Source organism: Hippocampus bargibanti, linkage group LG11, assembly GCF_051943395.1.
Source record: "Hippocampus bargibanti isolate YZ-2025 linkage group LG11, ASM5194339v1, whole genome shotgun sequence".
Lineage (NCBI taxonomy): Eukaryota > Metazoa > Chordata > Actinopteri > Syngnathiformes > Syngnathidae > Hippocampus > Hippocampus bargibanti.
This window is the reverse complement of record NC_142744.1, coordinates 10,126,362-10,144,604: the sequence shown is the minus strand read 5'-3', so window position 1 is coordinate 10,144,604 and position 18,243 is coordinate 10,126,362. Positions and strand designations below refer to the sequence as shown.

Sequence of the window (18,243 nt, the reverse complement as noted above, 5' to 3'; positions counted from 1 at the left end):
TATAGGGGCTTCTTGTTATGTCCAATGGTCTGTGTGCTACTGACAATGTGAACCGTAGAGCTGTGCAAGTACATAGACAGGACATCGGGGAGCTCATGCACAGACGACGTACGGACGTTGCGTGAAAACCGTTCACCAGCCTCAAATTTAGCCATGCAAATAATGGAAAAACAAGGAATGAACATTTTGCGTAGAATGTGGATTTAAATATCCACGCACGCTGGCGCTTTGTGCTCGCCAGTTGTCTGTGCGTGTTTTCAGCGTCTCCTTTTACTCACCCCCTTTTGTTTTCCCTCACTGGGCATGGACTGACCGACTCCTTCTCCAGATGATTTGATGGGGCTGCTCAGAGTCATGATGCCGCCCAAGTTGCAGATGCTGGCTTTGCTGGCGTTCGCCGTTGCCATGTTCTTCCTGGAGAACCAGATTCAGAAACTGGAGGAGTCCCGGGGGAAACTAGGTGAGTACCTGAATCCCCAAACAAACAAACAAACAAATAAATAAATAAATAAACAAACAAATAAATAAATAAAATAAAACAAGCGAGGTGCTGAACCACCAAGATGCGCCTACGAGGTTGTAAGAACGTGTAATTTGCACAACAGCGCCAGAAAACACGCTCTCTTACCGCCGTACTTGCTACTCTTAATTCTTTTTTTACGATCGCTAGATTGATACATCACTTTTTTATTATCCAGCATTAATATGATTTATAACTACCGTGGTTAAAAAAAATATAGGGGCACCGCTCTGAATCTGATGGGCAACAGCTTCGTCTGTAAAATTTGACTCCAGAAATGTCAGCAAAAGCCTACTATAACAGCTTAAGTTATTTCATGTTATTCAAATGCTCTTTAAAAAGTTGCACAAATATGCTGATTTCTGTTTCATTTGAGTGTGAATGATATTGGCTAATTCCAAGCACAACCACATCCAGATATCTGAGGTACGCTTTTGCAACCATGTTAATCCAGGTGTTTCTTTTTATTTTCCCATCAGATTTTTTTGTCTTCAATTGTAGGTTTTCGGTCACGAAAATGGTGGAAAACCTTTGACACAATACATCTTGGGTCAATCGTAGCTCAACAACAGAATCACTTTTTACATATAACCGTTATCTTAAACTCCCCGCAAAAAAGGAATGGTCACGATTCGGTTTGCGACCAACAGGTGGCACTGTAGGCAGCCCACCTGCAGTTGCACAGGTGTTGGTTGTTGGTTGTTGGTTGGTTGTGGCAGTTAAAATTGACTCCCACAGACCATTCAGTGTCGGGTTATTGTTTGTTTCACCCTGTCAGGTTTGTTTCATCTTGTCCTGTTGTCCTGACCATCTTGGTTTTCTTTGCTACTTTGGACCTTTCTGTTTTGATGTCTTTGTTGTTTGAGATTTTGTTCCTGCCAACTTTGTTTAATACAATTTTACAAATACACCATGCTCCTCCCTCCTGACTGCTTTTTTTTGTGGGTACACCACCACCACTATATTTCAAATCGTTACAGTAATTACGGACGCTGTCTTGCGATGGAGTATCTCTTTTGACATGACGGTATCTGGAGGAGTCGGCTGCTATGTCTGCAGCTCCGATGAGCCTGGAACACCGGCAGAGTTGGGGAAATCTCGACACTTTGAATTGCAGTTCCATTGCGCTTGTTGAAGATTGAGCGGGAATCGCGAGTCCTCTCAAAATTGCTTCCGATGTTCGATGGGAAGAAAACTGCCCCACATTGTCACTTATTCTACCATCGATGAGTGTGACTCAGAACAGCATGGCTCCATGCAAATGATGACTCCCCTACTGTGGCAGAGATGGAACGGGTCATATAAAACATATTTTAGAAAGATACAGCGGGGATATACTTCATTGTCATTTTGAAAGTTCTACGCTCGATCCCTTGGTTTCAGACTCTGGCCCTTCTTAATGTTGCTAATGTTATGCTAATGTAAAGTATGTCGGCAAATGACATGAGCTTTCTGTGTTAGATTTAAAGTATGTCTGTATGAGGGGGCGGGGGTGCGTTTCTCTATGTTGCGTAAGAGAAAAGTTGGGTCTCTTTTCAAGATAACATAGCAGATCAGAATGGAAGAGACGAAAGACTGCTCCAAAGAGGTCTGCTTTGGAGAATCTGTTTGGACACTCTTTCGGTCAGGCATAACAGCAGTGACGTGCAGTCAGGGGAGGCAGATGAAGCCGTGCCTCACCTGTCATCATGGAAATATCAAATGAAACAATAAATTCAACAGTTATATTTATTTTGTGATTTGTACTTTAACGTTCTTTTCCATTTAACTTCACCATTTTTGGATTTTTTTTCAAAATTGCTGAATTTTCACATTTACGGTTCAAATACTAAGTAGACACGTGCGGTGAGGCAGCAGCCGACTGAGCCCCACCATGGATTGCGCAATGACTATGCTAACTGTGCTGGCTTGCTCTGCAGTGAGACCGCATTGCCGTCCCTCTGCATATCGCTATTAAAGTGTTCAAAAACTTTTAGTATATGAACTAAATTTCTACACTTTAGCTGGTGTATATAATGTACAGTCACTGTACATTATAAACACTGTACATATTTTATTTTATTTTATTTTATTTTATTTTTATGAAAACTATGTGCATAGGTGAGGCACACAGTTCTCCTGCCTCATGACAGGGGGCGCTGGTGATTACAGAGATTCTTGCAATTCCTCGGCTACAGTATAATAGAATTAGTGACAGCAAGCTACAGTAAACAGTTAGGAAGTTAAGTGCAACCATAAGGTCATTTTTTTCATGTTGCTTGGCCTTATTTTCAGAATGGTGGATTACATATCTAAATTGAAAGAATTTTCTAAACTGGACTTTCAATCGAAGCACGAGATAAAGGAAGACCAACACCGGAGTGTATAGCTCACAAATGGTGAGGGATGGATGTAAATCTCCTGGACAGCTTCTCAGCTTTTTGGCCCAGAAGGATCTCATTGAAACTCTTCCTGAGGCGAATAGTTGCTCCAGCTCGTGCTCACTGTTCCAGCTACTACAGCATCAGTGGAGCGGTCATTCTCTGCACAAAAGACTGAAAGCATAAAGTCGGAACAGGACTGATCAAAGCCGACTTTCTTCACTGGCAGTGATTTCCATTGAGACAGACAGACTTTTAAAACTGAAGAAAGATAAGGAAGGCTTCTACAAAGAAGTTATCAATGCCTTTCTTCTGAAGGAGCGGCGCAAGGACTTCATTTATAAGTAAAGGTAACACGATAATCATGTTTTTTTAATTCTTTTTTTTTCTATGCTACAGTTAATATAAAGAATGCTGACATGACATTTTAAACAAAACATGTTAACTGTTGCCAATCAAATGGTGAATAAGCTACTCTGTAGAGTTCATATGTTTGTAAATCTGACCGTGATGACGTCAGTGCCTCACCAGCCATGAACCTCACCGCACGTCACTGCATAACAGCTGACCAGCGTGACTGACTGATCGTTTAGTTAGGAGATATTTTTGTGTGGATGATATCAGTATCATCATTTAATCGCACAGCTAATTGAAAGGGAGCAGACAACACATTGAAATCTCCTTCCCACCTCGCATTAGGGGTGCAGTCAGTCCCAATAAAGATCTGGGACACTGCAGGATTATCTCTCTGATGCCTCCACTGTGGCGGATTTGAAGGAACGGTAAAGACCCCAAAACTTTGGCTGCCAGTTTAGGGTTCATTTTGCCAGCTTTTTAATTATTTCATAAGCTTGCTCGAGTGGCAATGTCCTGGCAGGTCATAGCACAGGTGTGTTTTTTAAACTAATTTGAAACATTGAGCTATCATCCAAACGGGACACATGCTAATTATGAATTCTTCTTTATTTTTCTTTTTTAATGCATTAAATTAATGAACAGCTAAAGAAATATTAATGAGTGTGTGTGTATGTATGTATGTATGTATGTATGTATGTATGTATGTATGTATGTATGTATGTATGTATGTATGTATGTATGTATGTGTGTGTGTGTATATATATATATATATATATATATATATCTATATATATATATATATATATATATATATATATATATATATATATATATACATACAGCACTTACAATCATGACATTAAATGAGTTTACTTTTGCTGCTCTATACGCAAATACTGTTTTAGATTTAGCTGCCCTCAGTAATATGAAATGCTCTTTGCAGAGGATAAAGACTCATCTGTGACTGTTCTATTTCAAGGAACAAATATTCCAATACAATTGTAAAATCTTGTGCGAGTTCACCCGCTTTCCGCTGTTCCCAGCGTGCGGTCCGGTTGGCGGCCATGCAGGTTGCACCATTTTCACCCATTATAGCCTTCCCTGCAGGGCAGGCAAGCAGCAATTTGCTTCCAAGCTAATCACGCTCTCGAGGTTTGGCTGAGGAGTCTCCTGCATTACAATGAAGCCGCCGTGCAGTTGTACGTCCTGCTGTGGGCGTCATCCATTATTCTGACAGTAGTTCTCTGCGGCTGCTTCCCAGCTACTTTGTCACCAAGACAGACCGAGTTTGCGGCGACCAACTTCATGCTCGGTAGCCACTTTCTACGGGTCTGGCTTCACACTAACTCTTCATTGAGCTCATTCAAAATGTAAATGAAACAATCACATTCCCCAAGTTGCCACATTGCCGTGATAAAATACCCAAATGGAAGGGATATTTGACTTTGACATTTTCCAAAAGTCCCACATTTTCACAATAAGCATTGACACTGAGATCGCTGGACTCCATTGCTTCATTTTTCTTTGACCTCTGTGCGACACCTCACATCTTCCCCGAGGGCTGTAAAAGCCGGCATGAGTCATTTGCTTCCACTCTACATGTTGACATTTGCTACTTGAAGCGGCCAGTCGCCCAGATTAGCTCTGTCGCTCTTTTGAAACATACCAGTAGAGCTGCTAATCGGGCAAGGGGGGAGCCCACCATGGCGATGGGCGTCGCTGTCGCCAACACATCTGCTGTCACGCCTGGCTCCTGCAGTTTATTAATTAATTTATTTTCTTTGTTTCAGTGAGGTAAGGACTTACGGCGCAGGTATATGTAGCCTTTATTAGTCTTACAGTGGAGAAATTAACATTTCACAGCAGCAAAGTGATGGAAGTAATAGGAAAGGAATGAAACAAGTAGAAAAACAAAATACAGGACCTGCTGTAAAGGCAGCCACTCTCGCAGCGCCATCTTGAATTGAAAACCCAAAAAAAAACTAAATAACAAAGCACTTTCTGCATCCTCTTTGTTGTATAAAGCAGTTCTAGATGAAAGATGAGAGGATCAAAGCGTCCTTTTCACCAGTGAATCAGGGAGGTTATGGTGAAATGTGCACATCTGCTACAAGCTAAGTGTTGAAAGCAAACATGAAGCTGCAGCTTTCTCACATCTCATGTCCTACGAAAATCCGCTTCAATTCCAAGCCGCGACAGTTTCACATACGCATCAGCGCTCTGCGCTGAGGCTCCTTTCATCCAGCCGCAGATAACACCTGTTTTCGTATTCATCACACTGTCACTGTTAATAAATTTGAATACACAAAAAAAAAAATAATCCAAAAATCTAATCAAAACTACAGTGGGGCCTCGGTTTCCGAACACCTTGCCTTACGAACTTTTCGGTTTACGATCGTTACATTTATGAAAATTAAACCTTGGCATACCCACTATTTTCGCGATACACCCCCCCCCCCCCCACCACGGCTGGCGGAGTAATCTTTGGCGGAAGAACACAAAAGCACACGACCGAACAGCGTCCCTGCCAGCCTACCTTTCCACACCCCCTTTCTATGAGTGGACAAGTCGATCGTCTTCAACGATACTTTTGCCGTTATGGGACCGAAAAACATCCCACCACCCGAGCCTGTGGTGACCACAGGCTCGTGTTCAGCCGAAGAAGACACAAAACAAAATAACAGTCGAGGAGAAGAAGGAGATCATTGAGAAACACGAACGAGTTGTGTGTTTGTGGCGTCACATGTGCGCACCGCGGCTGTCATGTGAATGTGAGCCTGACACATCTCTCACGCTGTGTGTCACTTCCCTGAGAGTAACTTTCTCCTACCTACCATTCTACAAAGAAAGAGCCCGGTACCGTCCACCATTGCTACCATCCTTTGCAAAAAGATTGACACAAAGGCGTTATTTAGTCGATGCTTTCACGTGACTAATGTCACCGAAAATGTCACGTACGAGTTGACAGCTGGGACGGACGGGGCCGCCGCTCCCGACCTCTGCCAGCCGAAGAAGGCACAAAACAAAATTACAGTCGAGGAGAAGAAAGAGATCATTGAGAAACACGAACGAGGTGTGCGTGTTGATCCCCTAATCACCAATACTGGGATATTTCAACGAGTCGCTGTCACCTCACCAGTGACATGATTACGACGCTTCGCTGTGTCTTGTGCTGGCAAGTCCAAGAGTTTGCTTTGTGATTGTTAGCCGCGATCGCGTAATTTTGTTGCTTTACGGAATCGCAAGTGTGCCATTTTATTTTGCCTAGCTTAACAGGCTGGACGGAATCCCCCCCGCCCGCCTTCTTTTGTCGCGTTTTATTCCGGGTCCGTAGAATCATCGGACTCGCGGCTTTTGTTGTAATAAAATCTCTGCCAGCACCTACGGGACTCGAAGTGGATGTCGATGACCTCGAGCAGCTTATTGCTGACCATAATGAGGTCCTCAACACAGAGAATTTGATTTGCCTTCAAGAGGACAAGCAGAAGCAGGCAATTCAGGAGTTGATGTGCAGGCTTTTATTGAACAGTTCCATCCAGAAAAGGCTATGAGAATTGTCAACATGATGAATGATAATGTGATGTTGATGATCAGTTTTGTAAGAAAAAACAAATCAGAAAGCAACAGGTGTCAATTAAGAGCCATCAACGACCATCACAAATGTAAATAAAGTGACTTTATTATACTGTCCAGTTCATTCATTACAATACAATAGCACATTCATTATACATAGAATAAGGTATGTTGTGTGTAGTTTTAAAGGACAACCAACGTCTCCGGACAAGTTGTGTCCATTTGTAAAATGGCTTCAAATGACTTCTACTGAGCGTATTTTACAAAGATTCCACCGCATATAGCTATATTTTCCGTTTTAAGACTCGCGCTGAATATTCCAGAAGTCTTGTTTTTGAGTTGGTGACGAGTCCGTACGTGACGTCACTAAAGGACCGCCCCATGACCGTAAAAAAGACGCATTGTAGCGGTCCTTCCATCACGTCAATGTATTTTGCTGTACTTGTTTGGTCTGGGGACCTCGTGTTGCACCCAAAAGCCACCAGAGGAGGGCGTCCAAGCGCCATATAAGGAATTTATCAGCCTGTGGAAACGAAGGTGGCCACAGGAGGTCGCCATTTTGTGCCTCTTTTTCGTGTGAGAGACTTCCCCCCATTGTTGCCTCAAAATGGCACAAATACATTCTTTAATCGATTACAAACATGTATGATTTCCTCTTCACAACTATTTGAATGATATTCAGAACTGGTTGTGTAACAAGAAAGCGCATTCTCCGAATCTGAAGCCATTGTTTTGATTCACTGGCAATGCAAGACGTCTTGGCGTGACATCATGAACTGGGGGCGGGACTTTCTGAACATGCCCAATTCGCAGCTCAATTTTTTGCAGATTTTGGACACTTTAAATCATTTTTATTGGTGTTTTGCATTTGACTAAAATATCATTTTTGGGTATTTTAGATGCTATAAAATATTTTACTGATGTCAGTTGTCCTTTAGGGCTTATTTAGTTGAAAACTATATTTTATGGAGACCTGGGAACGGATTATTCTCATTTTAATGGCTTCCTATGGGAATCTTTTTTGGGGATACACACTTTTCGCCTTAAACACTCTGTCTGGGAACCAATTAAGTTCGTAAGCCAAGGTCTCACTGTATATTGTGTGGGTGTTTCTTTGTGAGCTGTCGCTAACAGCAGCTCCTGCCGGCATTGTTTTCATGTGTTTTGTTGTTTTTGTTATACTCAATACACAGCTGAAAAGCAATATCGTAAACTGTTTAACCCCCCACCGTTCCCCCAAAAAATAAATAAAAACCCATCACACAAGTGTAAAAAAACGGATGCCAGTGTAGCAAGGAAATGCTGTATTTGACTTCACCACTGTATCGGTCCCCCTTAGGGGGTATGCTTACCTATGATGTAGCCTGCTATGAAAACAAGTTTGACACCGATGATTTACGGTCATCGGCCAGCTCTTTGTCTTCGAGGGTCTTGGTGGGGGTGCGTTTGTCCAATGTGGTGCACAATGCAGCAAGTACACTTCTGCTGCATTCGCTGGCTCCTGTAGCAGGATGACAGACAGGCTAATCAGAGTGTTACAGACCACTTGCCTCCCCCACCCTTCTGCGACACCTTCTCTCTAATAGTAGCTACTCTTAGCTGGCATCAACCCCAACCTGACGCACATACCCTTTCCTCCACGTCACCACCCTTTCTCCCTCCATCATCTTGGTGTCACTTTTGGCTCGAAGTGGTGGCTCACTAAGCTAACCGTCCTCGACAACATTGGACTCCTCTCACTTTGCAGCAAAATCCCACTGGGGACGTGCATGGCGGAATGCAAGAGTGGCAGCTGATAGTTGAAAAATATATGGCTGTCTGTCAGAGATGTTCGGTCGGACACCTTGAACAAAGGCTCGAACACAGGAAGATTGTCTTTTACTGCCGGCAGGGGACGCAGCCATTCATGACCAATGCCCAACATCTGTAACCCTCTGCGAAGCTATTTATTGAGAGTATTAGCATATTTAGTGATACATTAGTAAAACATAGTCGTCTTGATTTGAAAACCACACCCTTTGACGTCCCTAGCACCAACAACTATAAAACAACAGGACATAGGCATTTTAATTGGTTGTCCTTTCCATGAATTGATAGATTTGTAACCTGGCTAATGACCTCTTCCTGTGAAGGAGTTTACCAAGTCGTAAAATAGTCCAAGGCCAGATCTCCTACATGAAGATGACAGTTTAACAGGCTGTGTCTGTTCACCTCAGATAGACCCCAGATTTTCTGTTCTTCCATTGTGGGCCTTCTAAGCATGAAACTTTTAAATATGATAACTTCTATTCTGTCTATTCTCTATCACTGTCGTATAAACATGAGAAAAAGATACCAGGGGTGAGACTGGACCTTCAATGCTAAAGTGAAAAAAACCCTTCCTTTTTGTGTTGGTTTACACTGTGTTTTTGATTTTTTTTGTCATGATGAAATTGTTCAAGATTCATTCATTCATTCATTCATTCATTCATTAATGCAACCCCTTTTGGACGTCCCACAGTCCACTCTCCCGCGCATTGTTTCTGAAGTACCTTTCTAACATGATAGCAGTTTTATTTCCATTATGTTGATTTTTTTGTGTGCATGCGTGCGAGTTGCTTGTTCTGTAGCCACAAAGGGACATAAGTCTTCTTGTGCCAGTCCCAAGCCCAGATAAATACAGAGGGTTGTGTCAGGAAGAGCATCCGGCATAAAAGCTTGGCCAAAACAAACATGTGAATCAAACCTCTGAAGTTGGAGGACACTGATTCGCTGTGGCGACCCCTTGAAGGGTAAAGCCGAAAGGAAAAGAAGATTCATTAGTTCATTTATTTTATTTATTAATTGATTTATTTATTCATTTATTTATTCATTCATTCATTGCGAGCAAACATTTTACCGAGAAGTAATCTTTTTGAAGTGAATTGGTGAATTAGTTTGTTTATGAAAACGTTCTTGTTTTGACAAGCTTGCTTCGAAAACACCCCGAATCTCCACATTCCGTTTTTTAATGAATGCCAAAGCTACAAGATCAATTTTAAATTCGCTGAAGCTCGCATCGTGCCGTCAAAGCCTGAGGCTTTTTTGACAGATGCGACAGCAGGTGTCTGTTCCCACTTTTCCTCCCTGCCTAGTTTGCTTTTTCTCCTCCCCTCTTCCACCTCAATCAGTTGCTCATCAAATGGAGATAAAACCCACATCTAACATCAACTTCTCCTAATAACAACGCTCTCATGGAGCTCCCGTGGGCTCATAGTTGTCAACATCTCGACTTTGTAATACAGTATTCGCAGTGCACTGTGGACAGAAATTCCACCTGACCCATGATAGTCCAAATATTGCCTTAAATATGTTTTCTGTTCCACTTCTCCTCCAGATCTGTGATGGCAAGGTTTTGTCTGTTCCATGCCCTCATGATTGCGGTGGCCCTCTTCATTCCACCCCGTGTTTGTATTAATTTTTTTCCCTGCCTTCCATCGATTTCTCTTACATCAGTGAAGCCACTCGTTGCCAGAGCTGTTTTTCCATTTATTAACAAACAGGAAATGTATCGGCTCTGTCCCTGGATCAATATTACGACAATCCCTATTTGGCTGTCTATGCGTAAATTAATCTTGGTTTGGAATTGGCAAAACAGATGCTCATAAGTCTTGAATTATGAAAAATATACTCTCTGGGTAAAAGCGTTTTAGGTTACTGTTCTATCGGGAAAACGGCTGAGACAGAAATAGTGTTTTCCCCAGATTGTTCTTAGCTAGATAGCTAGCGAGCTAGACGCTCTGTCGCTCGCTATACTGTCTACCTAGCGACAGAGAGTCTAGCTAGTCAGAGATAGCTCGCTAGTCTTTATGTCTGTATCACTAGCTAGTTATCTGGATAGACAGACATTTTCTGTCTGTCTTGCTTCTGTCTGCTAGCTATAGACTCTCTGTAGCTAGCTAGACTGACTAGGTAGTCAGAGATAGCTAGCTAGACTGTGTCTGTCTAGCTAGCGAGTTATCGAGATAGACAGACCTTTTCCGTCTGTCTTGTTTCCTAGCTCGCTAAACAGACAGACAAACAGGCAGCTAAAAATTTGGGGTGAAATATCCTCGCTATAAATTACAAACTTGAAAATAAAAAGCTCGAAAAACCTGATCTACTGTATTGGTAACAATTGTTCCCCAATATATTGTAATCTGTAATTCTCACATAATTGCTTATAATTGTTCAGAACCGTATGGTTATTGTAATACCCATAATGACACCACATCAGTCTGAGTTAATGTGAAAGGAAGCCTCAGTTCGGCCTATTAAGCGGCTTGGGAGTGCAAATTTATCCTGTATTAGCACTGCGGCTAAACACACTGCACAGTACCTTTATGCAAAGGCTAGACCGGAGATGTTCAATCTGAAAAAAAGGCCAAAAGTGAGACGGCAAGAAAATGAGGCCAAGATCACAGGCGAAGTGTTATTGTTCTGACCGTGTTCTCTACAAGTGGATTCTCATTCTGCCCCTATTTCCATTTGCCACCGCGGTGGCCCGTCTCTCCCACTCATCATTAACTCAATGAATAGCCGGTGTCTGCTTGTTTTAATAGAGTGCTGTGTTTTTCCCCCTGACTCCTTTGGATGCATTATTAATCATCTCTTACTGCGCCAAGAGGCAGCCAGTGAATGGGGGGGAACATCACACACAGTATGGGATGGGAGAGGGTTGCGGGGGTGTACCTTATGACCACATCTGAGTTATAAATACTGTTTATATAGAGGAAAGCATAGGTTCGGTGAAAAAGACGACAACTGTATTATCACTTGTTTAATTTGTCTCCTCTTGCTGTCACAGATACTGTCAGAAGCTCTGACCTACAAAAGCTGAAGGCTTTACAAAGGTTTACTGATGTTCTCATCAATTAACTAATTAAGTCATTCCCTGTCGGACGTGCAAAAATAATATCCACTCCAGTACCAGGGATTTTGTCATTTTTACTCACATTGCAGGATTCACAGAATATTGAGTTTTAGGACTACATCAACATTCAGTTCAGCGTAACAAACCTTAGACTCTCTTCTTTCATCAGAACAAAATAGATAATTCATAAATTATATGGGCCTGGAGTTATCTGAGATTGAAATGGGGGTGGCTGTACATAAGGCAAATGCTGCCCCCTTGTGGGAGGGAAAAACATCGCCAGAGGTCTGACCTGCGCTTTATTGGCACCCCCCATACGAAAAAAACAAAATCCAAACAAATTCGGGAATGGCGCTCCACGTCATGCTATTCAATTCCTGAATAAATTCGGGAATGGCAGTGAATGAGTTAAGAAGCTAGGAGGAATCGAGGTTTGGCGGTGAGGATTACTGTCTCAGTTATCAGTTTCTGCTGTTATTTAATTGCAAAACCCGGACAGCTTATTGGAATAATATAATAAAAATAACAACAAATTATCATGTAATGCTTAGAATATTTTGAGATGTTCCTAAATGAATGTTGTTGTCCATCTTCAGATTTTAGCTGAGCGTCGTTTCAGATGCGATATCTCCAGGGGTCTCATTTTTTAGTTCTTTTTTTTAATGGGCAGGGTAGGGTTTGTCTCACTTTTGACTTCCACAAACTCACTTTGGACTTGTGTTCTTTTGCCTCCTCCATTTGTGTATTTGTACAGTGTTTATGGTTCCTACATCCATGTGATGTGATAGTTAATGGCAGCTGCAGTCCCTATTAAATTCCAAAGTATCAAATGCCCCCCACTCACCCGTCCTCCCCCTCAATGTCTTCTTTGGTGCTTCTTCTTCAAATGCGAGGATGCTCCAGGCTGTGACAATAACATATCCTCAGCCTCCATCTAATAGCTCATCACTCAACAGGAGTTAGCCAGATCGCTCCCACCCATCCTTTGAAACACAAATGTTTCCCAAAGGTTCCGCCTATATTATGCCGCTTAGTCACGGCGATTCTCTGGCAGTGTTGGATTGAACCCGTCCTGCCGCACAACCTGTCGCGCCCGCCTTTACTTAGCGAGCCCGGGGAGTGATAGAATTTGCCATCTGTGTAAATTGCTTCACAACCTCATCTTGTTTCTCCTGAATAAGGCTCAATGTGGCTTTCCTCTCTTCCCATCACGTCAACTTGAGGTCTGAAACTTGAGGATACACACATGTACGCATAAGCGCACACTGTTTCTGCTTTCCCAAATGTTATCACCTTTTGAGACAGCGTTGCTGGCTCCAATGGCGCACAAGATGTATTCGGAGGCGAGTGTGGCAGGTGTCAGGGCGATGATGGTTATCTTCTCCAATCCGAGTCAAGAAGCACATGTTGAATTTGCTCCAGCAATTATTGATGGTCTGTATGTGCGTGGCTTTCATTTGGTGGAACAGCTTGTGGTTCATTCTGAATACACTACCTCGATTTGGAAGTTGAACTGTACCATGACCAACCTCCTAACTCACTTCACTATTCTATTCTGTTTTATATCTGTTTTTTTAAAACTTATTTCATAATTCATTTGTCACCCACAACAAATAAATAAATAAATACATACATACATACATACATACATACATACATACATACATAATAAAAATACATAGAAATAAATAAACACATTTTTTGTTGATAAAGTGTAATTACTGTACATAGTAGAGTGTACTTTGAACTCATTCACTGCCATACACAAATTGAAAATACTGTTTTTTTCATGATTGGGTACCGATAAAGCGCTGGCCATGGCCTCCACAACAAGGCAGCATTTTCCTTTTTCCATGTTAGCGCTTTGTTCCAGCTTAAGCTGTTGTTAAAGGACAACCGACGTCACTTTTTTCTTTCCTAACTGACATCAGAAAAACATTTTATAGTATCTAAAATACCCAACACACACAGTATGGTATTTTTAGTCAAATGCAAAGCACCAATAAAAATGACTTAAAGTGTCTAAAAATTACTTCAATTTGAAACCGGAAGTGGCCAGTTTCAGAAGGTCCCGCCCCCATGTTCGTGGTGTCACGGCAAGACGTCTTGGCTTGCTCGAGAATCAAAACAATGGCTTCAGATTCGGAGAATATGCTTTCTTGTTACTCATCCAGTTATGAATATGATTCAAATAGTTCTGAAGAAGAAAGCATACATGTTTTCAATCGATTAAAGGATTTATTCCGTGTCATTTTGAGGCATCGGGTGGGAAATGTCGCACCCAAAAAAGGCAGAAAATGGCGACAAAGCCGTGTAAGGAATTAATCAGCCCGTTTCCACAGGCTGATTAATTCCTTACATGGAGGTTTGTCGCCCTCTTCTGCTTCTTTTTGGTCCTCCACGGCGTTTTCAGACCAAAGTACAGCAAAATGCATTGACGTGATGGAAGGACTGCTACAATGTGTCCTTTTTTTTCGGTCAGGGGCGTTAGTGACGTAGGGTGAGGACTCGTCACCAACTCAAAAACAAGACTTCCGGAATATTCAGCGCGAGTCTTAAAACGTAAAATATAGCTATATGCGGTGGAATCTTTGTTAAATACGCTCAGTAGAATCATTTGAAGCCATTTTACAAATTATGGACACAACTTGTGCGCAGACGTCGGTTGTCCTTTAAAGTGCAATATGTGTATGTATTGCATTGTATTTTAGACAGCCACCCACATTTCAAGCTCATATAACTACAGACCCATATAGTTTAGGAATTAACTATTTTTCGGATGAAAGAAGAGAGTCTAATGTTTCTAACGCTGTACTGAATGTTTATGTAGTCCTACAACTCCATATTTTGTGGCTCCTGGAATTCAAGTGACAATGACAAAAACCCTGGCACTGGAGTGGACACATTTTTGCACGTCTGGCAGTGAATAAGTTAAGGGGTGTGGCATACAGTGTTCTTATTATCCCATTCATCAACAGTTGCAAGCACATCGTGACCACCATTGTCCTTGCCCACATGACGGCATCACAGTACAGCGAACTTCCGCATAGTCATCATTTAGCATTTTCAAATTCATTAATATAACATTTTGTGGGGTCATAGTTCATGAACTGTGCATAACAACTCAGCTCAATCATCTATCTATGGAGTCTTATCACTAAAAAGAGCCCAATAGAAAAATGTCCACAGTCGCATCTTTGTCCTCCGTGACCCTGAAATGAGTAACAGACCCGAACCCGGCAACCATTTTTTGAACACTTAAATGGTGTTGTCTGTCGGCTCAGACAGGAGTAGCTTTGTCTACGGTATTACCGAAGCAGGAGGAATGCGTTCTCCACCAAAACGGCCTTGTTCTTAGCGTGCCCCGTCATCCTGTGTCAACAGGAAGAACATCCATTTGGAAAAGTCCGCCATTAGTTTTTTTTCATAGTAGTGTTCACTTGCCATATTGCGGTTCATCCAAACCTTCACCTTTTTCCTTGTTCGCACAGCATTCAATTCACCAACTTACAATTTGAACCCCTTCTTCCAGAATGTTGAAAAGCAATCTTGATTTCATAAACATAATGTGTAAGTAAAAAAACATAATATATTTCATTCTTTATTTACATAAGTGACAAATTAATACTACATAAAATACAAATAATAAATACATTCACGCTAGTATATTATATATATTAAATAATAATAATAGGTTTACTTTACAGGTACAAGGCTTAATTAGCATTATCCCTAATGCCCATTAACACAATGACTCCTTGATTTCCAGAATTTTTCATATTTCTCAGTTACCCAACCATTATTCTCGAAAAAAAAAAAATCCCCCAATGTATCTAAAGAGTTTGATGCTTCTCTTTATTTTGTAAATTGGTAGTTGTCAAGTCTCCCAGGCGAGTGACACGCAGATGTATCCCAGAGCTTGATCGTGGCGTGGAGTCGAGCAAGTCGCACTGTGAAACTCCGTCCGACACTGTGCGGGTCTCTGGGAGTCGCGTGTGTGTCTGAGTCTGAGTCTGAATGATTGTTCTCTGTCCCGCGACGGCTGCTTTTATCGCCATGTTCATGAGTGGGAAAATGCGCACTTCAAAGACATCAAAGCCGCGGTGCGCGCCTATGATGCCACATATCCTCGCACCTCTTCGGAAGCATTCTCGCACCCCCAGTTAAGACCCACTGATCTAACCCAAATGCAGTGGTAGGCCTTCAGTAGTGCTACGTCTGCGTCAATCAGTTGCGAGTGTGGTGTGATATTACTACTAAAGGGTGCCGTTGGCCAGAAAACATAAGAAATGCTTTCATTAAACTGTTCACATTCTTACTATGAATGTGTGGATTCATGATAACCTCATAAAATTGCAATGGACAAAATATAATTCACATTAGTCTGTGATTCAGATATTTTTAGGCCAGCAGCGAAGGCCATGCAGGCCCTGACGGCCCAACACTGCCCAAATGTGACACATGTTCTAGATTAACAGCGATAATGTACTATATGCCAATACATACTGTTGTATGCTGACTTTGTTTTGATGCTCAGTGTCTGGAAAGTAGGAGTTTTTGGTGTTTCATATCACACGTTAGCATGAAGCCAGCGGGACAACAATGATTTGGGTGAACGTTTTGATTCTTACATACAAAATGAATTTATTCTTCTGTTTGACAGTAAACTTCTGTGATGTCAATAATCTTCTCGACAGACTGTTTATCCAAATGTTGATCTTGTTTTTCCGATAACCACACAAGCCTGTTGGGAGGGACCCACAAAACCATCAGCATGAGCAGCGGTCGATGAATGCCATTTTTCGGGGGAGGATAAAGCCGCCAGACGGGCGACCGGGACTCGACTCCGTCATCCGTCATTGATTTTGCAATCCAGCTGCATCCGAGCAGAACGGCAAAAGCTGTACACCTCAGTCAGAGCGCTGATAGCCAATCTTGATTAGCTACCTAACCCAAGGCCTCGGTTCAAGTGGCAAACCCTCCCCTGGGTTGAGGCAGCCATGGTGGATTTATGATCTGCTTAGTTGGAGCATCATCTTGTCTCACTCACTTTTAGTATCTCATCACGAATGAGGCATCAGCGGTCGTACATGGCGGGCCGTCTCGTTTCTTTTTTTTTTTTTTTTTTCATGCATCCCGGGTGGCAAAATATGAATGATGACTCCAAATGGTTGTCTCTAATCGGCTGGGAAATGTCCTTAGTAAATATGTCGGACCGCAAGCACTCCGTTTCGCTGCTGTCGGCGGATGAGCGTGAAAACCGGGAGGGTAATAGGCTTGTACGTGTCACAGTGTTTAAGACCTGTGTTGGATTCACGCTTCATAATTGGCTTTTAATGCACAGAGACGACTCAGGGGGGAAGGAAGTGACAGAAAAGTGCCATGAAAGGAGGCCCGCTGTGTGGCCATATTAATTCGGGCTTTTGTCCTCTAATTAAATAACCTCAGACGGGAGCGCTAAGCTAGGTTTTGTGTGTATGTGTGCGACCTACTGATATGTGGGTTTGTGCCAAGTCGTCGGGTAATGAATGGGGTGTCTTCTACAAAGCCTGATTAAGAAATCTTTGTCCTTGCGCACAGTTTGGAAATTTGGACAAAAAAAAAACATGGTGTCTTTAGCGGGAGCTTTCGCAGGCCTCTTGGCATAGTTTGGACGTTGCTGGTAGGGACACAATTGCTCCCCCCAATTGCTTTTTGTGATTGTTCTTCAGAAAAGTCCAGAGGCCCCATAAGTATCCTGGAGCCTTCCAGAAGTTAGTGTTAATATGCATTGTTACCTGTTTGTCAATCAAACAAGGGTGTGGAAAATCCTACTGGACCCACCTTTTCCGGCGACGACCTGACAGGCAGACGAAACCGATCCATGTGCACCCCTAGTCATTAACTCTATAAACACTAACCCAAATGTACTGTAACAGTATAGTGCCTCTTTGCATTTTTTATGGTGATACTAGCGCAGCGTGTTCTACCCGAGACAAATTCCTTCTATGTTCGACATACTTGGCAATAAAGATGTTTCTGATTCTGATCAAAACCAGCAGTCAGAATGAAATCCAATTCATTTAGCATCTTATGAATGTGAATATTGCCCTCGTGAAACAAAACAATGAGGCTGAATACAAAATGTTGCTGCACAGGGATGTTATATAATATGTAACATCCCTGTGCAGCAAAATTTTGTATGATATGATGATGATGATGATGTAATATATCATCACATAATTATTAAATATAATTTTTGCATTGGTTCATACGTTGTCCGACATTCTGAGATGCAGTTTGTTGGCATTTATCGATGTTCCAAGCTGAGAGTCCCACCTTACTCTTCTACTTAAAATCTGTGCTGGAATAGGGTGGGACACTGTTCCAGGCCTAACCGTTGAAAAATGTACACTTATAGCAGCACCTTTTTGACTAAGAGAGCCATAAAAGTATAATATTAAGAAATGTTTTTCAGTGAGAGCCACACACACACACACGCACAGGCACACACGTGATTTCAATGAAATGTCAGAATATATTATTCAAAATAACTTTGTGATAATACTCACCATTAATATGAA

The 18,243-nt window shown here is 42.0% G+C and overlaps 1 protein-coding gene across 1 annotated transcript in view; it reads left to right on the top strand.

Annotated features, from left to right (window-relative positions):
• The first annotated feature begins 55 nt into the window (after nucleotides 1–55).
• hs2st1a (heparan sulfate 2-O-sulfotransferase 1a) overlaps nucleotides 56–18,243 on the top strand; it is a 32,500-nt gene continuing 14,312 nt past the window's right edge. Inside the window, exon 1 of the mRNA XM_089008128.1 lies at nucleotides 56–460. Within this exon, the coding sequence (XP_088864254.1) occupies nucleotides 337–460 (124 nt within the window). The 5' untranslated portion in view covers nucleotides 56–336. The remainder of the gene's footprint in view (nucleotides 461–18,243) is intronic.